This window comes from Lagenorhynchus albirostris, chromosome 14 (assembly GCF_949774975.1).
Source record: "Lagenorhynchus albirostris chromosome 14, mLagAlb1.1, whole genome shotgun sequence".
Lineage (NCBI taxonomy): Eukaryota > Metazoa > Chordata > Mammalia > Artiodactyla > Delphinidae > Lagenorhynchus > Lagenorhynchus albirostris.
Genome location: NC_083108.1, coordinates 26,861,012 through 26,887,798, shown reverse-complemented (window position 1 = coordinate 26,887,798; position 26,787 = coordinate 26,861,012). Strand labels below are relative to the sequence as shown.

The 26,787-nt window shown below is 46.0% G+C and overlaps 1 protein-coding gene across 2 annotated transcripts in view; it reads right to left on the bottom strand.

The window, feature by feature from the left end:
- Positions 1 to 26,787, bottom strand: part of LOXHD1 (lipoxygenase homology PLAT domains 1) — a 208,644-nt gene that overhangs the window by 10,001 nt on the left and 171,856 nt on the right. For both annotated transcript variants that reach the window (XM_060170427.1, XM_060170428.1), the window contains 4 exons: positions 26,178 to 26,363; positions 10,962 to 11,132; positions 4,554 to 4,686; positions 3,044 to 3,202 (listed from right to left, as the gene is read on the bottom strand). In XM_060170427.1, the coding sequence (XP_060026410.1) occupies positions 3,044 to 3,202; positions 4,554 to 4,686; positions 10,962 to 11,132; positions 26,178 to 26,363 (649 nt within the window). The remainder of the gene's footprint in view (positions 1 to 3,043; positions 3,203 to 4,553; positions 4,687 to 10,961; positions 11,133 to 26,177; positions 26,364 to 26,787) is intronic.

Sequence of the window (26,787 nt, the reverse complement as noted above, 5' to 3'; positions counted from 1 at the left end):
TCTGCCATGCGAGAACACGGTGAGCTAGGAAGAGAGGCCGAGGAAGAGACGCCAGATCTCCCTCTCTTTCTCTGCCATGCGAGAACACGTGAGCTAGGAAGAGAGGCCGAGGAAGAGACGCCAGATCTCCCTCTCTTTCTCTGCCATGCGAGAACACGTGAGCTAGGAAGAGAGGCCGAGGAAGAGACGCCAGATCTCCCTCTCTCTGCCATGCGAGAACACGTGAGCTAGGAAGAGAGGCCGAGGAAGAGACGCCAGATCTCCCTCTCTTTCTCTGCCATGCGAGAACACGGTGAGCTAGGAAGAGAGGCCGAGGAAGAGACGCCAGATCTCCCTCTCTTTCTCTGCCATGCGAGAACACGGTGAGCTAGGAAGAGAGGCCGAGGAAGAGACGCCAGATCTCCCTCCCTCTCTCTGCCATGCGAGAACACGGTGAGCTAGGAAGAGAGGCCGAGGAAGAGACGCCAGATCTCCCTCCCTCTCTCTGCCATGCGAGAACACGTGAGCTAGGAAGAGAGGCCGAGGAAGAGACGCCAGATCTCCCTCTCTCTGCCATGCGAGAACACGTGAGCTAGGAAGAGAGGCCGAGGAAGAGACGCCAGATCTCCCTCTCTTTCTCTGCCATGCGAGAACACGTGAGCTAGGAAGAGAGGCCGAGGAAGAGACGCCAGATCTCCCTCTCTTTCTCTGCCATGCGAGAACACGTGAGCTAGGAGGAGAGGCCGAGGAAGAGACGCCAGATCTCCCTCCCTCTCTCTGCCATGCGAGAACACGGTGAGCTAGGAAGAGAGGCCGAGGAAGAGACGCCAGATCTCCCTCTCTTTCTCTGCCATGCGAGAACACGGTGAGCTAGGAAGAGAGGCCGAGGAAGAGACGCCAGATCTCCCTCTCTCTGCCATGCGAGAACACGTGAGCTAGGAAGAGAGGCCGAGGAAGAGACGCCAGATCTCCCTCTCTCTGCCATGCGAGAACACGTGAGCTAGGAAGAGAGGCCGAGGAAGAGACGCCAGATCTCCCTCTCTCTGCCATGCGAGAACACGTGAGCTAGGAAGAGAGGCCGAGGAAGAGACGCCAGATCTCCCTCTCTCTGCCATGCGAGAACACGTGAGCTAGGAAGAGAGGCCGAGGAAGAGACGCCAGATCTCCCTCTCTCTGCCATGCGAGAACACGGTGAGCTAGGAAGAGAGGCCGAGGAAGAGACGCCAGATCTCCCTCTCTCTGCCATGCGAGAACACGTGAGCTAGGAAGAGAGGCCGAGGAAGAGACGCCAGATCTCCCTCTCTCTGCCATGCGAGAACACGTGAGCTAGGAAGAGAGGCCGAGGAAGAGACGCCAGATCTCCCTCTCTCTGCCATGCGAGAACACGTGAGCTAGGAAGAGAGGCCGAGGAAGAGACGCCAGATCTCCCTCTCTCTGCCATGCGAGAACACGTGAGCTAGGAGGAGAGGCCGAGGAAGAGACGCCAGATCTCCCTCTCTCTGCCATGCGAGAACACGTGAGCTAGGAAGAGAGGCCGAGGAAGAGACGCCAGATCTCCCTCTCTCTGCCATGCGAGAACACGGTGAGCTAGGAAGAGAGGCCGAGGAAGAGACGCCAGATCTCCCTCTCTCTGCCATGCGAGAACACGTGAGCTAGGAAGAGAGGCCGAGGAAGAGACGCCAGATCTCCCTCTCTCTGCCATGCGAGAACACGTGAGCTAGGAAGAGAGGCCGAGGAAGAGACGCCAGATCTCCCTCTCTCTGCCATGCGAGAACACGTGAGCTAGGAAGAGAGGCCGAGGAAGAGACGCCAGATCTCCCTCTCTCTGCCATGCGAGAACACGTGAGCTAGGAAGAGAGGCCGAGGAAGAGACGCCAGATCTCCCTCCCTCTCTCTGCCATGCGAGAACACGTGAGCTAGGAGGAGAGGCCTCATAAGAACCCAACCCTGCTGGCACCCTGATTTCTGACCTCCAGCCTCCAGAACTGTGAGAAAAGAATGCCTGTTGTTTGAGCCACCCAGTCTGTAGAGTCAGTTATGGCAGCCTGAGGTGTCTAAGACGCAAGTTCAAATGTGAGAACCTTTCCTGCTTGATTCCCAAACTGGAAGCTTGGTCAGAGGCAGCCAAGTCCAGGGAGCCTGCAGGTGGCAGGTCTAATGCGGACAGACATTCCTCTGAGAAGCTGGGCTCCTGAAGGCTGGAGCCTGAAGCTGGGACCCGCCTGGTCACGCAGGGCTGCTGCTTCTGTCCCATGCGCTTCTTGTGAAAGGCGTTGCCAGGAGCAGGGCCAGGCCGGGAGGGGCACGAGGGGAGCTGGGGGGGGGGCGGCAGTGGTTCCGGGGGGATGTCCAGCTGCCTTAGCTGCTCTCTGGGTCTACCTGCCCCGAGGCATGCGCTGCCCTTGGCCTCCCCTTGCTCATCGCCCAGTTCCTTCTTAGTGTCTTTCCTGCCTCCCAGAGCCTCAGGGCTCTTTCTGTCTTCCAACGTGGTTACCAAGTGGTATTAATTAGAAAAACTGATGGCTGTGAACTGTTACCCAGGTAACTAAGACCCTTAATCCTGCAGAAATGCCTGACTTCCCAGAAGGCCTTGGTGGGGGAAATGTAAATCTCCTTATCTGGGGTCCTCAGGGCCCGTGGGCCATGGGATTACTCCAGCTGGTCTCTACTCTGCCCACAGGAATGACGGGCTTTCACTCTGACTGTGAAGCAGCAGGCTTCAAAGCTGTATCTCTTTATCATTATACAGTGATCATGGGGGAAGGGAAGGAAAGACTCAGCCGTCTGGCCCTGTCTGACTGGCTCTTCTTTCCTTCCAAAGAAGCATCACTGGAGCACCCAAGGTCATCCAGTCTAGTCCCCTGCCTCTGGGGTAAGCCTCTGGTTCAGAAAGCTCCAGAACCAGTGTAGCTGCCTCTTCCCTTCCTGCCTCATATGCCTCCTGAGTGAGGTGACCTCAGCCTCAAAGGGGACACCTCACACCCTGCCATCTGGTCTGGCCACAGGCCCTCCCCGCTGAGGGCGTGGCCCTTCCTGGAGAAGAGGGCAGAGGCCCAGGACATACACGTTGCCGTACTCCATCTCGGTGATGGTGATGGTCTTGACATGCCAGACCAGCTCTCTCTTGGGGATGAACCGGTCCTCCCTGGCGAGGTGGCCCACGCAGAGGGAGGCAATGTCTCCCAGATAGACGCTGTCAAACTCAAATATGTCCGTGGTCCCCCTGCAGGATGCAAAGATATGGCCAGTGAGAACTGCCCATGCCCACTGAAGGAAGTAAGCATTTACTGAGTGCCAACTGTATCCTAAGCACTGGTCTGAAGAACAGAGAGAGAATAGCAAGCAAGACCTGATGTCAGGTCTCCACTGCTTAAGGGTTCATTCTAGTTTCGGAACAAGACAATCATAACCATTAAAAAGCCCTTCCGCTACTTGGTCCAATCAATGATTGTTAATACAGAATGGTGTTGGAGGTGGGTGAGGTCCTGGGCCTTGGACATTGGGTTGAAGAGGGTGATGAGATTCAGAGAGCAGAGGCGGGGGAAGGGAAGAGTCCTCTGATGTCGATCTGACTTGGCAAAGTCAAGGGATGGGAACAGTGGGATTGGAGGTACAGACATTTCTTGGGGGAGTGATGACTTGGCTGGGTTCATTGAGGGAAAGGGCAGTGGAAAAGAAGGGGGAGGGGCAGTCTGCGGGGGGGGCGGTCAGCTCTGACCATCCCCACCCAGAGGGGTTTGAATAGAAGGTACAGTGGGGTTATGGCAGGGGGAGACTTTATGTAGGCAATTCTGGACAGAGCGGGGAGATGAAGGGGGCTTCTGAGCAGTTCAGAGGTGGCTCAGACGTGCAGGAGGCGGTGAGAGTCTCTGGCGTGTGGCAGGCAGCCGGGAGTGCTGAGCAGAGGCACCTGTTACACGAGACCCAATTTTGATTTTCCTATAAAGCATCTTAGAGGCTCTCCCCTCCCTCCCTCCTAAAAGTCTACGCTGTCTTATATGATCCTTCTGCATTCTTATGGGTGAACGTCTCCCTTTTCAACTAGACTGTGAGCTCCTCATCTGCAGGGACACAGGATAATGTCTGTGTGATTCCCGGTCCTGCCGCAGAGTGGGCTTGCTTTAATTAATTTATTAACTGATTTTTGTTGTAGTTTTCCATTAACTTTTTAAAAATTGAAATACATTTGACATATACTATTGTGTAAATTTAAGGTGTACAACATGTTACTTGGAAACATTTATATATTGTACTGTGATTGCCATTGTAGCCATAATTAGCACTTCTATCATATTACAAAATTATCCCTTCTTTCTAGTAGTTGGAACAATATAGATTCTAGTCTCTTAGAGGGGGCTCTCTTTAAAGGACAGTCCCCTCTCTTCCCTCTTCTAAATCTCCTTGTTTCATCCCTTGGAGCTCGAATGGGGTTGGCACACAGTAGGCACTCAATAAATTCTTGCTGGTTAGGCCCATTTGTATATTTATGGCCCCCACTAAAAGGGTTGGTTCTTGGGGTCCCTCTCTTACCCACCCCACCATCCGCATTCCCCTGTGGGCATCCCTCTTCCTACTTCCTAAACGCCCGCTGTCTAGAAGAATTTTCCACGAGAAACTCTTTGGATCGGTTCTTCCTGCCTTCCAGGATGAGCCAGACGTTCTCCCTGGTTTCGCCTCCGTTGCCCGTTTCTATGATGATCTCATAGGCTGTGGTGGAAAAGGTGGGAGAGAGTCAGCAGAGGGGAAGCAGCACCCACCATCAGAGCAGGAGCAAACTGGCCACTCCTTGCAGGTCCTACATCTGGTCTTAGATCACAGCCTTAAGGGGGTTGGGGTGGGGCGCAGGTTAAAATCGCTACAACTGAGGCACTATAAATAGAACCTGCCTCAATTTGGGGTCTAGAGTGGTGTCCTCATTTTATCTATGGTAGCAATCTCTTTGCCTGGCAAGCATGGGAGCCACTGGGAGTGAAGGGCCAAACGCCCCTGCCTCCAGGATCCATGAGATTAGGATGAGTTTTCGGAGAGACGCTGGGACCTGGTTCTCAGGGATGGAAGATTCTGTGAGATGCAAAGTGGAGCTGGTGTGTAAAGAGAAGGGAGGAGAGGCGGGGCCCAGCTACAGAAAGGGGAGGGGAAGATCCAGTTGCCTCGAACTTTCTGTAGCAAGCAGTCTCATTCCCTGTCTTGTCTCAGCTCTCACTCTGGTGTCGTGCTCAGCATCACGACCTCCCTCCCCCGCAGTTCCCACAAGCATGTCAGCATTTGCCAAGTGTCAGGACTGGACTAGACTCTGGGCGACACTAGAACTCATCTCTAGCCCCAGACAGAAACACCGACTGCACCACAGGACAGAATAACCTTAAACGAAGGACCAAAATAGCATGGGAGGGAGGGTAAAGCAGGCTCCCATTACCTCTCAAACCTCACCTTCCAGTACTTTCTCCCTTGCTCGCTCCGCTCAGCCTCCGTGCCGTTCCAGAACAGGAGGCACACTCCGGCCTCAGAGCTCGGCCTTGAGCATGTCCCCTTTCTCTCCCCACCCCCACCCATGCTGGCTTGACTCACTCCCTCCCCTCCTTCCTCCCTACTCAGATGTCACCTTCTCACAGAGTCTGCCAGACCACCCAAACCACACTTCCTGCCTGATTTCCCCAGCGCCTGCCCTCCTGAGCTCTATTATCTTCTCTTATCACCTAGTACCTTCTAACATGTTAAGGAGTTTACTGATTATTTTACCATTTATTGTATTCCCCCCTCCCACTTGAATGTAAGCTCCATGAGGGCAGGGGTCTTCGTTTTGCTCACTTATAGATCCCAAGAGCCCGGAACAGTGCCTGGCACATAGGCACTCAATAAATATTTGTTGAGTGAACAATGAACGATTGGGCTGATCGCAGTAAGCTTCGTGAAGAAGATGGCGTACGAGCTTGGTCTTGAAAAAGAGCCATGATTATGATCAGCGGAAAACCGAGGGATGCTCTACGAGGAGGGAGCAGCGTAAGCAAAGATACTGAGGGGCATGAGAGGGGCTTGAAATCCACATGATCCAGCCCCGCTCCCCAGGGAGCAGGCTGGGATGGAGCTAGCACATGGGAGGACACGTATGTGTCTGGAGGTTTCCCTGTGCACACAGCTCTTGCTGCAGTAAGTGAATCATTGAGGATCTGGGATTCTGGATCCAAAGGGATAGTTTGATCTCTGTGCTTTTATCTCAGGGATGGCTGTGCCTACAGCTCCACGTAACGTCAATCCCGGCCTCTCAGCAAACTGTTGCCTTTGTGACTCCTCTCAAGTCACAGGTAGAATGAATCAGGGCAAAAATGCCCACGATAGGGGAAGAGACCCACAGCACAAGCCCTGGAAGAAGAGCGAGGCTCTGCAGGCCCGACCGCTCACAGCCCAAGGACGTGAAATGGCTGTGCCACTGCCCACGGCTCGAAGCCATTGCAGGGAGGGCATGGTCCCACTGCCATTCTGCTTTCCCAGCAGCCGGTAAAGTATTTCTGCAAACCAGACACCTGTGAATTCAGAGTGGATCCTGGGCATTGTAGAGGAAATGGCTTGTCAGAGCCCAGGAGAGGCGGCCGGGAGCACTAGGAACCTACTTGCTCTCTACGATCAACTCAAGTGGAACATTCGAGAAGCAGCGCATGTGGACCATAAGAAATCCTCTCCTCGTGGCCCCGGGGAGAAGGTAGAGAAGGAAGGTGTGTAAGTGAGGACATTTACACAGATTAGAAACAAATGCGGCCAGCTGCATCAATGGTCTCTCAATCAGCATATGTCCACCTTGGAAAGTCATTTCATCAATGGCTTGATAAAAATGTGGAAGGCATGACTCTCAGTTTTGTTTATAGGTTGCTGGGAGGAAAGGACAGAGGAGGACCAGGGACCTGAAAGAGTGGGGCCAGTAGGAGCCCAGCCTAGGAGGGGTCCGTATGAGGCTCACCCCGGGGCCAACACCCATACAGGACCTGCCCGGCTGGAGAAAGTGGCTCAGCAGCCACCGTGCGAGTCACTCACACGAAGGGGCCACCAGCAAAGCCAGTGAATGTGGTGAATGTGGTTCAGGTGGCAGGAGAGGAGAGAGGAGATCTGACCACACTTGACATCTTGCCTGGGCTCTGGGCGTGGCACCCTCAGAGGGAGATGAACCAGCAACCCAGGATGCACTGAGAGGATCCAACATCCCATCAGGTGAGCAGCTCCTGAACAGACAGGTGTTTGCCTTGAGGCCAGGACTGCAGGGGCACCTGATTCCATGCAGTAGCACCAGAGGACACCTGGGCATCTGGTGGGCGTCAGGACCTTACTGCTCCACGTCGCCTTCCCCACCTCATGTTGTCAGGACCCTTCTCTGGTGAGCTCCTACCATGTGGTTTGCATGGGGCTGAGAGTCCCGGGCCTGGAGAGTCAGAATTATTCCCTAAGAGACGCTCTCTTCCCTTCCACCGAAGTTGTTGTGTTAGAAGGCAGTGGGGTTGCGGGTACCAGCTGCCATCTTCTCATGATGTAGAGAAAGAAACAGTTAAGAGGAAAAGGGGGACAAAGACATACTAAAACCATTGTAGCCTCTGGAGACAGCCAAGTCCCAGCCAGCTCCGCCTGAAACTTCCAAGTTCTGGGAACCAATATGCTCCCTTTCTGCTGGAGCCAGCTTACGGGTGGGGTTCAGGCACGTACAGCCAAGGGTCCTGACCACTCCTGAAATTTTCTGTTTGACCCCATCCCATTGGGACTGCCAAAGGATAGAAACTTCAAGAACGTAAATTTTTTTTTAAACAGAGCTGCCTTGTGGAGCAGTGAGTCTTCCATCCTTGGGGAGTTGGCCATCAAGTTGGACTGTATTTGGGCTGGAAATGTTGCAGATAAGGCTGACTGAGCAGCCCTAAAAGGCTTCAAGTGCGGGTGGATAAGAAGGAGGAGGGCTGTAAAGAGGGAGACATTGGTCTTGTTGGAGGATGTTCCAGAGAGAGAGAGATTTTTGTCCTCCCAGGTGTGCATGTGTGTATGCATGTGTGTGTGTGTGCATGCATGAGGATGTGCATGTATGTGTGTGTGCATGTGTATGCACATATGAGCATGTGATCCTACTGTCAGGACTTAGCCTGGAGTGATTACAACAAAATCTCTGGAGTGAGATTCCGACATCAGTATTATTTGAAGGTTGCCAATGATTTTCAGCTTTGCCTGCACATTGGAATCACCTGCAGAGACAGATGCTTGCAGAGGATGGAGAGCAGCTTCAGGAATCGCTAACAAGAGTTGGAGGTGGGGCTTCCCTGGCGGCGCAGTGGTTGAGAGTCCGCCTGCCAATGCAGGGGGCACGGGTTTGAGCCCTGGTCCGGGAAGATCCCACATGCCGTGGAGTGGCTGGGCCCGTGAGCCACAACTACTGAGCCTATGCATCTGGAGCCTGTGCTCCGCAACAAGAAAGGCCGCGACAGTGGGAGGCCCGCGCACCGCGATAAAGAGTGGCCCCCACTTGCCACAAGTAGAGAAAGCCCGCGCACAGAAACGAAGACCCAACACGGCCAAAAATAAATAAATAAATAAACTTATATTAAAAAAAAAACCCAAAGAGTTGGAGGTGAAGGCAGAAAACAGGAAGCTAAACAAGGTGGGGCAATGGATCAGTCTGGAGTACCAGCCAGGCCCAATTAGGCTGCGGTGGTGCGATGAGTCGTGGTCTAGCAATCAGGATACATGAGTCCTAATGGCTAGGCCTTAGACATGTCACTTCACCTTTCTGGTTTTTGGTTTTCCTTACCTATGATATAGAGGGGTGAAGTTGCCCCCTATCTAGCTCACAGGGTGGGAGTGGGGTGGCGAGGACCCGGTGAGAGCAGGGGATGTGTGGAATGCTTTCACACGCGTGAAGCTCTGTTCAAGTATGAGAGCATATTTACTCTCACAAGTCAAGTGCCCAGAGGTGCCCCTGGGGACACAGACACAGAATGTAAGTGCCACGAGGGCAGGGTCTCTGCTTTATTCATTAGCGTGTCCCCAGAACCCACGTGCACTAGGCCGCGGCACTTAGTAGGTTTTCAGTAAGTATTTGCCAAGTGGTTAAATAAAATTAGCTGAGGGTTGAAATGATTGGCTTGAACTGCGGCCCTGGCTCTCCCCAGGATAAGCCTCCATCTTAGGACACGGGTGTCACTGTCTCTCCCCCTGTGGGCAGCCTAGAAGGCACCACTCTGCCCTCTGCAGGCTCCTAGTAAAGACGGACTGATCCAGGCCGTCTCCTGGGCTCTGTGTCCCTGCCCTCCCATCTCTAGCCCACACACATCCTTCTGGAAATAATGCAAGTGATGCTTCCCCTCTGCCCATCTCCCTGCCAACCCAAATCCCGTAGGTCTTAGCAGCTGTTTGGCAGGAAATCTGGGAAGGAAGCTCAGTGGTTATTCTCACAGCCTGACGAATCTCTTCTCCCCTGAACACCAATGGCCCAAGGAGCCTCTATTGCTTGTGTTGGCATTTGTATATTAGCCTCTCCCTCTAATGAGATTGTGAGGCTCTAAGGAAAACGACCGACTGCATCTTCTTCCATTTGCTGAGCACTAACGACTTGTGTACCTACTAAGCCCCAAAGCCTAGAGAGCTGCAGAGGGCTACAAACATGAGTGATTTTGTCCTTGACCTTTGGGAGCTTACAGCTGTGTAGGGAGAACTGCACATGGACAAAGGTCCATACAAATAAACTAGAAATCACAAAGCAGTGTGCATCACACTTAGCATCTAAAATAAAACTGGGCCCCCAGTAACTTCTCAGTAAGTGCAATTACAGAAGCTGAGAGTTCACCCTCTGAATTAGGGCAGGAATTCCCATGCAGTAAAGCTGATAGATGAGTAGTTGGCCCTTGTTTGAATGCTACCAGGGACATCAGTGTTCACTGCCTCTCGAAGTAGCTAAGTCCATCATTGGGTAGTTTTGATGGCATGGTGGAGAAGGCTGAGTGGCTTTCCACCAAGGATCCACGCTTCCCTTGCCACGTGGTGTACAGTGCTTGCCAGGGAGTGACTGTCCAGCCAGGTATGGCATTACCCAGATGCCTTTACATCTAGGTGGAGCTGCATGACTAATAGAATGTGAGTTAATATGTTAAGGTAGGGGAGTGTGCCTTCTCCATGCTCTCTTTTCCCTCTGCAAGAAATGTGGCAGTCACGTGTTGAAAATGGCAGACAGATGAGAAGAGCTTGGGTCCCTGAATCACAGTGTGGAAGGCCTCTTGCCAAACACTCGCACTGGACAGTTTATTATGTGAGTGAGAAACAAATTTTGTTGTATTTAGCCATTGAGATTTGGGGGTTTATGTCTTCATGCAGCTAGTGTTACCTTAATAACTAAGGTTGGAAGATCCTTTCTTCACGCTCTGCTACTGATAAGCCTTTGTCAAATCTGTTGGATGCAGATACTAGCATCTGTATTAAAGAAACCCTTCCCTGGTCCTGGATGGCCATCCACCTCATGGACCAATTACTCTTTCCCTTTAAACATCCCCTGAGGAAGGAACCAAAGAGAAAGTGGTTGGTGGAGAAGCTGGCTGCCCTGCACATTCTGTTTCCAGGAAGGCTTGATTTGGTGGCTGTTGTCACAGACATCAGTTGGAGAGAGTCCATGACAGAAAAATAAACCAGAGGGAGCATCACATCAAACTGCCCAGCCCAGCCCTCAGGGCAGAGTAAGCTTATACCCTGTGGGTTTTCCTCTACCCAATTAGTCCCTGTGATTTGGGGCCATGAGCTGGTACCAGTATCTTGGCTGTTCCAGGTCCACGAAACAACATTTAGCGTGCTTACTTATGCACCTCTCCAGTATTATTTCCTTCATTGGGCATCTGATTCCCCTGCAGCTGTAAGAGTTCCTTCTTTAGATTTTCCAACATTGTTCCCACCTCCCTCCTGAGCTAACTCTCTTTAACTGAAGATTCAGCCCAGGCTGAATCTAAGCAGGGCCCACCGGTCTCCACACGTACTGGTCTCCTCCAGCTCATCGTGGATCTCATTGTTGGCACAGGCAAAGTCACGGACTGTCTGCCTGTCGCCCTCATTCTTGGAGAACCAGCAGTCACATTGGAAACGGAAGGTCTCATCGCGGGAATTGTCCTTCACGTCGACATAGCTCAGGTGCCAGCCAGGAAATATCCCTGTAGGAAAGAGACATGGGGGCTGGGAGCTGAATGTGCTCTCCCTCCCCTATCAGACTTCCATTCCCCCTGCCCCCTGGCTGTGTGGCCCTGGACAAGTTCTCTGTCCTCCTGGGCCTTTGTCTTCTTGTTGATGAAATGAAGGGTTGGGTTAGATTATCTCTGAGACACTTCTAGTCCAGAGGCTATAATTCTCTTTGCAAAATCCTTAACTTGGGTTCATGAACTCTTAGAGGGTCGTGTATGTCCTTTAATATGTATATGTCCATAGTATGTCCACAAGGCAACCCTACAAGGAAGGCATGTATATATTCTAGTCTCACATCTTGCCTTCTCGTGCCACTTGGGGCTGTGGGGGCAGTCCCACTGTCCCCACCAAAAAGCCATTCTCTAGAATCAGACACTGCTCAAAGCAACAACTCTAGATCTTGCCATTGGTCTCAAGGGTTATAAACACAAAGAGACACACAAAGGTGGACACACACTTCCAGTCGCCCAGTCTGCAGGGAGTAGATATTAAGGCTCATGGACAGAGCACACATATTGACAGTCCTAGTATAGCTTCATTCCCAGTGTAAAAAGTACTTCATATGTTTTAAAACATAGATCTTTACTGAAAGTGGAAAACAGCAAGTCCTAAAACAAGTTAAATTTTAAAATAGTTCTGTCGAGTTAAAAAGTGGTGAGTTATTTTATCAACAAAATTTTTTTGGCATGCATATTTTAAGTTTTATTTAAATTCAAAATGTAAATAACAAATGGTTAGTAATAAATGGAATAACAGAATCCGAAGCAAGATATCTGGATTCATACCCAGAGCTGCCATATACATGCTATGTGACCTCGGGCAAGTTACTTCACTTCCCTGTTCCTCATCTTTTCAGAATTACATAGAATATAAGTTCAAAAAGATTAAGAAATGATGTAAAATATTTGAGTAGTAACAGTCGGGGTATTCATTTAAGTGGATAAATGTGGGCATCAAACTGCTCGAGTGTTTACATTCTATTAGATACACTTAAGGTGCTTTATTTTAAAATGTCAGTATTTATGATAAACTTTTTAAAACTCAATAAATATATTTACTTTCCTGCATTAGGGCCAGTTCCATCTGTAAGTTTGTAAATTGGTTGCTTTCTGAGATGATTCCTGATACTATCATACACTAATTCAACTGCTTAATAAGGCTCGAAGTATTCAGTCTAGAGATGGTGCATGTCAGACCCATGGAAGCAGTCCTACCAGGCTTTGAGAGCGGAACATAGGAAGGAAGAGGGAGTGAAGAGGGAGGCAGAGGAAGAGAAGACAAATCGTTTGTCCTGTTGGAAGATGTCCCAGTGGAAGACATTCTTTGCTCTCCCCCAATCCCCTACCGTGTGTGTGTGTGTGTGTGTGTGTGTGTGTGTGTGTGTGTGTGTGAGAATATGAATGAGGTGATTCGCTGTCCAGGCCTTACCCAAATCAACTACAACAGGATCTCTGGAGTGTGACCCAGGTATCAACAGTCTTTAAAGCTTCCCAGGTGATTCCAATGTGTAGCCAAGGCTGAGAACTTGAGCCTGCATGGCAATTACCTGGAGGACTTTGTTAAAACAGATAACTGGGCCCCACCCCCAGAGATTCTGATTCAGTTAGGTTTGTAGTGGGGTCCTGGGGTCCAAGAATTTCTTTCTCTAACCAGTTCTCGGGTGCTCCTGGTTCTGCTGGTCCCAGAGCCACACCTTGGCTTAATGTATCAGAGTCATCTCTTGTCCAGGATGATGGTCTTTCTATGATATCATGGCAATAATGATCAATGGGAATCAATGAGAATTTTGTGTGCATAAGTGTGTGTGAGTGTTAGTGGAGGGGGATGACATTAACCGGAGAGGTGGGTCATCATGAGATCACTTCTGTTGCTGGAATGCACTCTTCACCCTGCTGTACGTCCTGGGCAGGTTTCACTCCTGAATTACACTTCCTGAGCTCCAGGCAGGGTGGTGACTGAGGAAAACAGTGAGCTCATGGGAAGGGTGGATTCTGGGCTGGCTTTGACTTTATCCACAGGAAATTCAGTGCCCCAGTGTGTGATTGAAGACAACCAGAGGAGGAGCCTACCTGGCCCGGGTTGCCCTGGTGCTTCTTGGCAGGTTGCTCCCTTCCCTCCTCATCCCCCTTTCCTCTCTCCTCTGAAAGCATGGCATTGTCTCACCCCATCTCCAGTTCTCTTTCCAAGTTTGATTCTGCAAAGAAACTTCTTCCATGGTAAATAGCAGGCTAACCCCAACCATTCTGAGATAAAGAAGCTTCATTCTCAGCCTCATGCTCACTGCTTATTTAGTTGCCTTGTTTTGGAAATGTTGAATGTGATTAACAGGGATCCTACTACAACTTTCTAGACTAATAACCTATCAAACATGGGAACAGGCAGCCCTGGGCAGGCTGATGCCATGTGGCTGGGTTCTGCTGTTGAAGGCACCAGAGAAGTTGACAGACTGACAGTTATAGCATGGCTAGTTGTGTGACCAGCACTACCTGGATGGTCTCCACCATAGACCAATAGGGAACCATCTGAATCGCACCATTAGAGAATCCATTTCTTTACAAAGTCTCCTCTTTTAGAGTCCTACTTTATTTTTTTACACAAGTATAGCAAACACCCCACACTGCCTGACATCTTACCTTTTCACTTACAATCTATATCAGTACATAAATATCTGCCCATCATTTTTCACAGTTGCATGGTATTCCATTGTATGTACACAAAAGAAATTTTCTACCTTGTTCTTATTGATGGATAATTAGTTGCTAACCAGACTTTTACTTCTATATGCAATGGTATAATTACTATCCTTCTACATGCATCATAGTGATCTTTTAAAATCATGAATCGGATTTTGTGACTTCTCCATGGAAAACCCTTCAATGGCTTCCCAGCACTCTCAGAATAAAATACAAACAGCTCACTAGCAACTCTAAGAATCGACATGACTTTGTCCCTTTCCATTCTGATTTCATTTCATACTACTTGCAATTTTACTTACTATATTTCACTTACACTGGCCTTTTAGTACCTTAATACATGAAATCCAGTCTTGCCTTGGAAACTTTGCATATACTTTTTGGTCTGCCTGGAAAAATATACCCCAGGCTCTGAATGCCCATAGTGTTTCATCACTGAGGCATCAGATCAAATGTCCTGTCTTTCGGAAGACCTTTCCTAACCACACTATTTGCAGAGGTTTCCTCATCCTCAATTACTTGCCATCACATCAACATATACCCATTTCACAATCTGAAATAATTTTGTTTTTATTTCCTTGCACATTTTCTATATATTGTCTGTCTTTTACTAGGTTGTAAGCCCCATGAAAGCAGGGGTCTTGCCTGATATATCCACCACTATATTTTAGTGCCTAGAGCAATGCTTATAGCACATTATTCAACAAATGTTTATTGAATGCGTGAGTGTGCACTATTAGTGAATAGGGAAGAACGAGGAAGAAGGAAACTGGTGGTAACATTCTGTGAGTGGAGGGGGAAAATAATTCAAAGCCCCACCAGGGAGCAGAGGCCTGCCCTAGTAGAATTGATTGTTTTATCCCAAATGTCCTAAGGTTTACTATAAGAAAAAAGCTTAAAAACTGAATGAGCATGGGGTCCCAATCTTTCCAGCCAAGAGAGGGCAGATTCTGAGCGGGAGAGAGACTGACTGCTACATGCTTCCTGGATTTCATCATGCCATCTACTACCTGCGATTCCTCAGTGGCCTTCCATACCTGATGGGAAAAAAGGGCCCAATTCTGTGTTTTCATATGTAGGGCTTTCTTCACCCTGTCTCCATACACTTCATTCCTTACCTCAATAAGGAAGACCCCCCTAATGCAAATCCTCCACCCTACTTAGATAGATTTATTCAGCACCACTTTAGCATTTCCTTCCTCTTCATTAAGTCTCCAAGCTATTTCCCTGCCCTAAATTCCCACCTATCCTCTGGACAACTTAGGCCCCACCTCCTCCATGAAACCCTCCAAACTCCCCAGTCCCATAGCATTCATCATCTGTCCATTCACTTGGCTATGAACACAGATGGCTTGGGAAATCTTTTCTATTGAGGTCATGAACATGAACTAACTCTTTTATGGTGATTTTATGTTGTATGTCTGACTTCTCCAGTTAGATTTTAAGGTGGGGGAACCATGTCTTATGACTTCTTGATTGCATCACAGGGATATTGACTTAATGCTCAATAAACATAGAATTGATAAATTATATTTACTTTCTATAGTGAACTCTCAGGTTTTTTTTTTTTTTTGGTCAAGCTAAGGTCCATGTGGGTAAACAAAATTTCTTAAACAAGATAAATAGAAGATTTGAAATGAGTTATGGAACCATCACAGTCCTAGCTATTAAAGAATACAAGAATCTAGCTATTATTCTTCCACAAACACTTTCACATGTACATCATCCAAACTAGGATGCCCAGAATGACACACATGGATTTGGCAAATCTGGACTGCATTCTCAGCATATCCACCATACTGAACGTATTATCATATCTGCATGCCTCAGTTTCCTTACTTGAGCAATGTGACTGGGTTAAAATACGTGATTTCTGTGGTCCTTTATATTTCTATGAATTTATATTATTCAAAAGAAAATATATAAATTCATTCTGTGATTTCATCAGAGTTTTCAGAGGAAGCAAGCAAGAAGAACAAGATGAATTAGAAAATAAACACTCTGTTATAATTTGTTCAGTGTTGTAAAAGCTATCTGGGTGATTGGAATTAAGGAGAAGAATTAATCATTTATCTTGATTTTCATTTATGAACTATATTTCATGGTAATCAAATAGCCTGAGGGACAATTTTTTACAGAAGAATTCTAGCTAATAAGTGGATAAGAAATAACAATTAGAAAATCATTTGTAACCCTAACTGATCGTCACTGGGAGAAGCCATTAGATGAAGAGTGATGGGGGGAAATTAACAATGGAGGAATCAAGTAGACAGCCCCTGGATCCACCATTAGATGTGAGCATCAGTGAGACTGAGACAGCTGTGATGTAATATGAAGGACACAGGTCCCATTTTAAAGTAGCCTTGATACCACCTATAAGGCATTCTTGCCAAAGAATGTTGAACCTGAAGCTAATCAAGCCTTTAGAGCTGACCTCCAGATTGTAGGAAATATGGGGAATAAGGAAGCAATGATACCAAGAAGAAGCAAACAGGCAGGTCTGGAGTGTGGAAATTTTATAGATCATTGGGCCCAGTTCCTTCAACAGTCAATGGCATGAAAAAATAAAGGGATTAGGTATGGCTCTTCATTAAAGGAGGCTAAAGAAGCATAACAACTAAATATGCTGTGTGGACCTTGTTTGCATCCTGATTCACATAAAACCAAAAGTACAAAGACATTTTTTATGTTATTAAGGAAATTTGCATATGGAGTGGAAATTGGATGACATAAATAAATCATTGTTAAGTGTGATAATGGCATTGAGAAAATATCTACTTTTAAAAGAGAAGCATACTAAATATGTTTGGGTGAAATGACATGAGGTTTAGGATTTGATTTTATATCTTTCAGCAAACAAAAAGAAGCCAAAAAAGAAAAAAAAGGGTAAAGCAGGTATGACAAATCATGTGTTGAATCCATGTGATGGGTATGTGGAAGTTCATTATACATATCTAGCTGTCTTGACTTATATTAATATTTAAACTTTCATCTCTGGAAGATAAAGTTACTATAAAGAAAAAGTTAGGCACAGAACCTTGTTCCTCTCCTGACCCTAGTATCCCAACCACTTGGGCTCAATGAAGACACAAAAATCTTTCTTTCCCTGCCGATGATAGGATCCTGCTTTCAGATCCAAAGTCTGGTTGGAAAGGAGAAGGCCATTTCTCTGCTTACAAAGGGAAGAGATTAACATCAATGACTTGGGATTTCTTTAGGTTCAAGAGCCATGATGGGGCCAAAAGCAATCAGTCTTGGGCTATCCAAGGGAGGCATCAAGTTCTTTGAAGAGCCAAAGTAGTAGCAACAAACAATTGTTAGTATGGCTTAGAGCTGTCCAAGGTGCTGAACTGCCTCCCTTTTCTTTCAAGGTTTTGACAGTGGTGAGACAAATTTGAATGCAGAGTTTTTGCATAGAAGAAAAATGCAGTTTTTTTCCTTGAGAAAACTGAGAAAGTCTAGATATGTGCATAGTGTCTAAGGAGTGGGGACAGCCATTATTAGAGGACCTAGTGATGACCCTGAGGTTCATGGCTAGTACTCAGTTTTTGAAAGTACTAAGACACAGGAAAAATTCTGATTTGGGAGAAATGTGCGTTCCCTGTGGTGGAGGCATAAAAAGACAGGAATGATCAGAGGGACTGAAACAGATGTATAAATAAATTCTATATTAAGTTCCTACTATATTACAGGCAGTGTGATAGGCATTAGGGAAAGAGCAATGAATATGACAGTGGTACTCACGGAGCTGATAAGTAAGGGAGACAGAGGCTAAGCATGCAGTTACAAATATAATGACTATTCTGGGGGATGGTTTAAGTAAGGTAAGGCAATAGGAAGAACTTACAGTGAGGAGGTCAGTACCTAAGAGAGTTTGTTAATCATAAACAGGGAGATGTAATCATGGCAGGGTGCATGTTTGGAATTAGGTCACAAGGCAGAAGTCTCAGGGGCTGGAATTCAATGTCAAGCACATAGTAGAAACAGAAGCTAGTCTGATGCCTTTTAGTTCTAGATTCTTCCTCTTTTTCCTGCTTAGAAGAATAGTTGGTTTCTGAGCCCCAGTTACCACTGAACTGCCTGCAGGGCTATGGAGACCCTAGCTGCAAAAGTTAAGAGCAATGTTTGTCAAGCAGATCCCAACTTGACACCATCTTGAGAATTATAGCTCTGGACCACCTCACTGTACTTTAAGCTGCTGCAGTTAACCTTGCTGACTTCAGGCTCTCTGATGGGACTTCACTCTGATATGGTGCATTTTATCTTGGCCCAATGGCTTGAATATTTTTCTATTCAGCAGCAAATCCTGAGGCAGATATTTTGCTGCAGAAAGGTGATTGAATTGGAGCCCTCAGGAAGTCTACACGATTCCCTGGAAGGGCCTCTTCCTCACTGTATTCAATTCTTAGGGCTGCTGTATCCAATTACCACAAACTTGGTGGCTTAAAAAAAAAAGAAACTTATTCTCTCACCACCATGGAGGCTACAAGTCTGAAAACAAGGTGTCAGTGGGGAATGATCCTTCTGAAGACTCCAAGAAAGAATCCTCCTGGCCTCTTCCTAGCTCTGGGTATCTACTGGCAATCCCTGGCATTCAATGTCTTTGAGCTGTGTTCTCTATTTCCGGTCTCTGCCTCTATCTTCACGTGGACTTCTCCATATGTCTCTTTGTGTCCTCTCATCTTCTTATAGGAACAGAAGTCATTGGATTTAGGAACCACCCTAAATCCAGGATGATTTCATCTCAAAATCCTTAACTAATAAAGGCCCTATTTGCAATTAAGGTCACATTCTGAGGTTCTAGGTGGCCAAGAATTCAGGGGGAACATTTGACCCACTAAATCTGCCTTTGGAGAATTACAAATGCTTTGAAGGAGTGTCTGATAGAATGTGCTACATCTGGAGCTTCTCAAACACAGAGAGGAGAAAGATATTTCCCTGGGAGTCCAGAAAAGGATGGCATTTGGAGTCATCCATTTAGGCTTAAGAAGCTGCTACAAGCTGATGTTTGACATGAATTTAGTTATTTGTTCGCATAATTATTAAATAGCTACTAAGTGCAAGGCACTGAGAATTCAAAGTTGAATCAAACAAGTTAGAGACCTACTGTTTAGAGATTCAAAATCTGCCAGTCGTAATTGGCAAGGCAATTACAATTCAGCACAGTAAGCGCTATGAATAGAGTTATAAACAGAACAGTTCGGGAGCATCGAGTAAGGAGCATCTAATTTCATTTCATGTAAAAAGTGGTAGTTAATCTGGAGTTTGAAGGATGCATTAGAATTTATCAGGGGAAGAGAATTTCAGGTGAAAACTCATCTCTTAGGTATTTATTTATGAATAACTGTTAGCTTGGCCAAAGATGTAAGTTATTTCATGCCAGGTAAAATTTAAACAAGGGCTGGCCTCGAAGTTCAGAGAGCTAGGAAAGAGAAGAGAGTGAAGAGAAGAGAAAACCTTTTTAATGGAAGTTCATCTTAGAGATTTCTCATTGTTGCAAATTCATATGTACCACGCCATTCACTGGATGGACTGGAACAGTCAGGAATAAAAAGGCAATTCCACTTTATAAAAAGGACAAGAAAACAGAGAGGGTGAAGCTAGGTGAGAAAGTTTCCCTGACAATTTGTGTGTGTGTGGGGGGAGGAGTACTTAGGAGGCAGTGACGAACATTTTTGTCTTATAAACATGAATCCATAAATGACAGAAGGCTCTTTATCTTCCCCTCCTTTTCCCTTGTTACAGTGATTTAAATGTTTGGCTGCATAAAAATATTTCTCACCAAGGGATTCTGGGAATTTGCTAGGGAGAAATAAACATTTTCAATAGTTTAAATTGCTTTGCTATTTGAAAAAAAATGTGTTTTCATATTTCCTTTATTAAATTTATGCCCAGGAAACTATGGCATCATGAACCAACACACCACTTCTTGGGATTTCATGACCAGTGAACGATCCTCAACATTACATAGTTCCTCAGACAGGGTCCATCTCCCCAGACACATTCCCCTTTGGAAGTAAAAAAATGTTAAGGCAATCCATTTTCCTCCTCTTTTCTTCCTCCTTCTCCTCTTCCTTCCCTTCTATTATCTAACCTCAGGTTAGAATTCTCAGGAATCTGCTCTCGGCCACTTTTGTTTTTCTCAAGCTGCACTTCCTCCACAAATGCTCTTATCACTCTCATGGCTTCAGTAATGTCTCTGTACTAACAACTCTTAGATCAATATCTCCCAGCTAGTTTTCCTCCTGAGCCCCAGACCCCACTGTTACTAGCTATCACCTCTTAGATGTCTTCCAGACCTTTAAATTAAACATATCAAGATGAAGAAACTCCTCAAGCATCCTCACCATTCTTGCTCAAGTTTCCTTCTTAGCCAAACCTTTAATAAGCTTTCTGCCTTAAATATTTCTCAAATCTTTTTACATTTTCTCCATTCCCCACTGCTACCATCATTGTGCAAAGCATCATTATCTCCCATCATCTCTTAGCCAGTCTTTTGAAGTTTGTTTTCTTTTCCATTTAACCTATCCCCCACAGATACTATGGTAATCTTCCCCATGTGACTACTGTTCTGAGATCCTTTGATGGCTTCTCAGGACAATTAGGATAAAGACCCAATCCTTGACATGGCTTATAATAACTTGCACAGCCTGATTCCAGTCTACTTTCTAGCTCCCAACCCCGTTCCCTATTTTGTAGTCATTCTGAACTCTTCTTTCATTTCTGGAACATATCAATATTTTTTATATTTCAGGACTTTTATGTTTTCTATTCATTCTGCCTCAAATATGCTTCATTTTTGGTAAATACCACACCTAACCAAATGTCTATTCCTATCAATACTTCAGGTCTTAGCTTAAATATCACCTTTTCAAAGATAGATCCAGTTGAACCTTATTATTTGTGTATTATCCATATTTACAGATTAACCTACTTGCTAAAATTTATTTGTAACCCTAAAATCGATACTCACAGCGTTTTCACAGTTATTCATGGACACGTGCAGAGTGGCAAAAAATTTGAGATGTCTGATGCACATGTTGCCAGCTGAGGTTAAACAAGACGGTGCTCTGCCTCCTTGTTTCAGCTCTCACACTATGAATAAGTGTCCTTTGTTTGGTCTATTTAGTGCTATGGTTTTTTATTTTTACATTTTTATGCTTTTTGTTGGTAATCTTGCTGTTTTAAATGTCCCCCAAGCATAGTGCTAGAGAGCTGTCTAGTGTTTCTAAGTGCAACAAGGCTGTGATGTGCCTTACAAAGAAAATAGATTTGTCACTTAATGTTCCTTTAGGCATGAGTTATAGTATTGATGACCATGAGTTCACTGTTAATAAATCAAGAACTCCTAGAGAAATGGAAATAAAAACAAAAATAACAAATGGGACCTAATGAAACTTAAAAGCTTTTGCACAGCAAAGGAAACCATAAACAAGACCAAAAGACAACCCTCAGAATGGGAGAAAATATTTGCAAATGAATCAACAAACAAAGGATTAATCTCCAAAATTTACAAGCAGCTCATGCAGCTCAATAACAAAAAAACAAACAACCCAATCCAAAAATGGGCAGAAGACCTAAATAGACATTTCTCCAAAGAAGATGTACAGATGTCCAACAAACACATGAAAGGATGTTCAGCATCACTAATCATTAGAGAAATGCAAATCAAAACTTCAGTGAGGTATCACCTCACACCAGTCAGAATGGCCATCATCAAAAAATCTACAAACAGTAAATGCTGGAGAGGGTGTGGAGAAAAGGGAACCCTCTTGCACTGTTGGTGGGAATGTGAATTGATACAGCCACTATGGAGAACAGTATGGAGGTTCCTTAAAAAACTACAAATAGAACTACCATACGACCCATCAATCCCACTACTGGGCATATACCCTGAGAAAACCATAATTCAAAAAGAGTCATGTACCAAAATGTTCATCACATCTCTATTTACAATAGCCAGGACATGGAAGCAACCTAAGTGTCCATCAACAGAAGAATGGATAAAGAAGATGTGACACATATATACAATGGAATATTACTCAGCCATAAAAAGAAACGAAATTGAGATATTTGTAGTGAGGTGGATAGACCTAGAGTCTATCATACAGAGTGAAGTAAGTCAGAAGGAGAAAAACAAATACCGTATGCTAACACATATATATGGAATCTAAGGGAAAAAAATGTCATAAGGAACCTAGGGGTAAGACGGGAGTAAAGACACAGACCTACTAGAGCATGGACTTGAGGATATGGGGAGGGGGAAGGGTAAGCTGTGACAAAGTGAGAGAGTGGCATGGACTACGAAACGTAAAATAGATAGCTAGTGGGAAGCAGCCATATAGCACAGGGAGATCAGCTAGGTGGTTTGTGACCACCTAAAGGGGTGGGATAGGGAGGGTGGGAGGGAGGGAGATGCAACAGGGAAGAGATATGGGAACATATGTATATGTATAACTGATTCACTTTGTTATAAAGCAGAAACTAACACACCATTGTAAAGCAATTATACTCCAATAAAGATGTTAAAAAAATTAATCAAGAATATATATTAGATGAGGTGTCTTTAAACAGGAACACACATAAAACAAAGTTATGTATTGACTGGTTGATGAAAATGCTGTGACCAGAGGCCTGCAGAAACCTAATCTTGTATTTTCCCTAGGAGCAGTGGTTCAGTGTTTGCAGCAACTTTAGAGTGCAAAACTATTGTGGATAATGAGAATTGGTTACATTTGATTTATTGACTGAAATCAATATAAAAACTTGTTAGGACTTGTTAGGAATCATTAGGACTACAGTAGTAGAGGAACTGAAAGGCTCATGTTGTCTGGGAAGAGGACATGTCAGGTAGGAGGAGAAAAACAAGAAAGGGGGAAACATAGGCATCACTACAGGCAAACATTATCCCTGACTCCTGGAATGCTACTGCTTGACTCTCTGGAACAATTTTCTGAAATATGTGTGCCTTTGCTTTCCTAGGTAGTTTGGAAGGAGGGATACCACACGGAGCAGGAATGCCTAAGAGGACTCTGGAAAGTCTGTGATGAGAAACAGATGGGGATGGAAGGAGAAGGCAGACTTTGAAGGTGTGGTAGCAACAGGAGAAGTCATCCAAGGAACAAAGAACCAGTAGGGTTTCAGATATTTAGTCAGGTGGAGTTAGATAAGATGGAGTTGAAGACAGCAGCCTTTGAAGACAGGAAACAGAGATGAACTCTGATCTTGGATCAGCAATTATCTGTCTTTTATTGCTGTGAATTGAGGATGAGACGTATGGTAAGTTGAACCATTTTGGCAAGCTGAGGGAAGTCTATAACAGTCCAGTCTGAAAATAGTCAGCCTCAAAAGTGGGAACCCTAGAAACAGGTGGCAGAGTCCAGAATTAAGAGACGCCAGAGAGAAGTCAGTACCCTGGACAGCTACACAGCTCCAAAGGCTATCGCGTGTTTACCCAGAACTGTGGTATTTAACACGGACATCCTCAGTCTTTCTGGTCATCCCCTCCACCCTCACAACCCTGTGAGTGAAACCTTCATATTAAAAATGGCCCTGACACTGTCTTCCCTTCTTGGAAAAGGGATGGAGGTCATCATGGTCTACATGAAGTTCTACCCTGCCCAGTTCTCTGACCTGACCAGGAGGTGATCAGGGAGCCCCTTGACCTCTGATCCCATTATGTGGTTGAACCCTAAGGGGATTGTTCAGACTGGCTGGGAATAATATTTCTTCCTTCTCAAGGTTCTAGTCCCTTTGCTTCTCTGTTGCTTCTGAGATAGGGGCTGTGGAAGAACAGAATTAAAGGCCCTGGTATTTCTCAGCTCTGTCCTGGGAGTGGGGGAGGGGGTGGAGTCTCAACTAAGCTAAGATTTAGTGAGTCTCCACTGTGCCACAGGCACCTTTGTAGGCAGTTATGAAAATAAATATGAATGAGCCATGGCCCCTGATCTCAAGAGTAATGCCTTGCCAGTGTGTGTTGGCAGTCCAGAGATAAAATGTACTTCTTTCTGATTAGGACAGGGGCACACTTCCCAGGAATATACTTCCTAAACTATGGTTTGCCTCTGGCATGGACACTGTAACAGGAAACTGTATGCATGGATATTAGGGTAGACAAACCCCATCCCCACCCACCCTCATCAATCTGGTTTGTCAAAACACTCTAATTAGGCTTGTGGTGACACACACATTGGGGCTCAGCGCTTTTACTGAGCCCCTGGCATCTTGCTTAAACACTGAAGTGATTGTCTTGACTAAGTGATCCATCTGTGGCATGGCGTGGGCAGCGGCTCATCTTGATCTTATGAACTGTCTGGGGCAGGAGATGATCTTAGTAATTTGGCTCTTGTTGTTAAGCCAGACTTTCGACCACCGGCCAACCTTCTACTAGTTCTAAAACAATCATAATGGATGATGAGAGAGTGAGAAAGAATTCAGGGATCTTTGTTTTGTTTCCTTATTGGGAAAGAGTAGAGATTCATTAGGGATATTTTGAGAATATTTTGCAAGTATGTTTCTTTCCATAGACGTATAATGACACTGAATGAACAGGAGAGGAATAAGCATCCCCTTCCACTTTTCTGGAGAAGTCATTCTCCCCCTGTACCCTGACAATAAATATGTATGGGGGAGAAAGGAGGTAGAAGAAGCTGTCCTCATCTCCTCCTCTTCTTTTTTGACCTGTTAGCACAGTGGCTGGTGAGGGTGCAGAATGGAACTGGGAGGATGGGCTGGTATCCCAGAACAGGCATCAGAAGACCTGAATTTGAGTTTTGGCTGTGTCTCTTTCTTGCTGTGTGATTCTGAGTAAGTTGTTCAAACTTCACAGGGCCTCAATATTTCTTGGTTGTAGAAAAGAGAGATAATTCAGTGCTTTTGTTGCAGGAATTCACAAGATTGTTGTAAGGGTCAAATGTTTGTATCTTTCATATTTAACAGAGCACTAGGACCATAGTGAATGCTGTAAATGTTCGCTCAATGAATGACTGCATGCGTACACTGAGATTTGAAAACTGAGGGCTGTGCAAATCTTCATTAGATTATTGCTCTGAAGACTGAGTACTTTCTCTGTGCTTAATAAGAGCTTATCCCATGTTATTGAAAAAATTTTACTGTTTAACCCATGTTAAAGCTGCCAAGTTGGGCTTCATCAGATACCATGACAGACATATTGGTCCTCTGTCAGGATTTGGAAGAAGTAAGGACAAATACAACACTCAGGACGCCTCTGGGCCACTCATGGGGGAAACTCAGGAAAGACTGGAGAAGGATTTGAGTGAATAGCTTTGTTGAGGCCAGTTTCAATGGAAGACAAGAGGATGAGTTAGAACACACAAATTAAGAAAGTAATGTGTCTCAAGGAGGTGAAATTTAGTATTTAACAACTCTTTTCTAATTATATAATGTGTAACATAAAGACCCAAAGCCAGAAAAAAGTGTTCAGGGTGGCCTGAAGACAACAAAAGGATAATGAAAAAATTCAGCACAATTACAGATATGATAAAGTATTCCTTAGGTATTTTGAAGTTAAAAATAAATGTCTTGCTTGGCTTATAGTCTATCCCATCATTCATATTTATAAGTGAATTTGACTAATTTTAGACTAGCTATTATAAATAAACAAACATAATCCTTTACAGAAAATCCACGGGAAGAGAATTTGGTGATGTAGCCCTTCTTTTCTTAATTTTTATATCTGAACTAAGTAGAATTAATGCCCCAACATAACAGAAAATTAAGAGCTACTCAACACCCCGAAGGGCAGGGGGGAACAGGAGGAACTAAAATTTGCCCAGAAACATTGGCTGTTCTAACTGATGGAACGGTCAGAATGGTGGCAATCGGGACTCCCTGGTGGCGCAGTGGTTAAGAATCCGCCTGCCAGTGCAGGGGAAACAGGTTCAAGCCCTGGTCCGGGAAGATCCCACATGCCGCGGAGCAACTAAGCCCGTACGCCACAACTACTAAGCCTGCGCTCTAGAGCCCACGAGCCACAACTACTGAGCCCATGTGGCACAACTACTGAAGCCCGTGTGCCTAGAGCCTCTGCTCTGCAACAACATAAGCCACCGCAATGAGAAGCCTGCGCACTACAATGAAGAGTAGCCCCTATTCGCCGCAACGAGAGAAAGCCTGCGCTCAGCAACAAAGACCCAACGCAGCCAAAAATAAATAAATTAAAAAAAAATGGTGGCAATCAACTGCTTTCGGTTCCCTGTCACCCTGGGGTAGAAGGATCCACGTGCTGCCAGGGAGATGGGGTGGGGCTCAGGTGGAGAGCTGAGGCCTGCCCTCCCTCCCACCCTGACCTTGAACCTGAGCTACCTTTGTTGTCGTGCCAGACCCTCAGCTTGCAGAGGTGGCCCAGGCTCAGCATGTCGGAAAAGTTGAACGTGTCGGTGCTGTTCCGCTCGAACTTGTTCCAGTTGGCAGACTGCTTCAGGGCCAGGGTTCCGCTGTCCCCATTCTCCCCAAAGATGATGATGAACACATTGGCATCGGTGCCCGCTCCTGGGGTGCACAAGACAAGGGCTTTGGGTGCTGGACTTTGTGAATCATAGCTCTCTTGTTCTGGCCTCACTCTCGGGATCCTGGGAGGAGCCAGGGGGGCACATGGGCAAGTTCAGAGTCATCGAGGCCAGGGGTGAGGTCGGAAAGGGCTGGTCAGTGTCATAGGGCTCCCAGGTCTACAACTCTATCCTTCGTCTCACCTCTGTGGCTTATAAATGCTGTTGGGTTAACTGGGATCCTGGTTACCAAGTGTGAATGGTTTGGTACAAGAACTCACCTAGTTTGGGGGAAATACACCCATACTTAAACATGTGCCGTGTAGACTGGCTTTACAGTTTAGAAATAAACTCCCTCCTGTAAAATGTGAAAGTTCCTTGTTCCCAAATCTCCCTCTGGTTGACATTCTACACTAGAGCTTCACGTC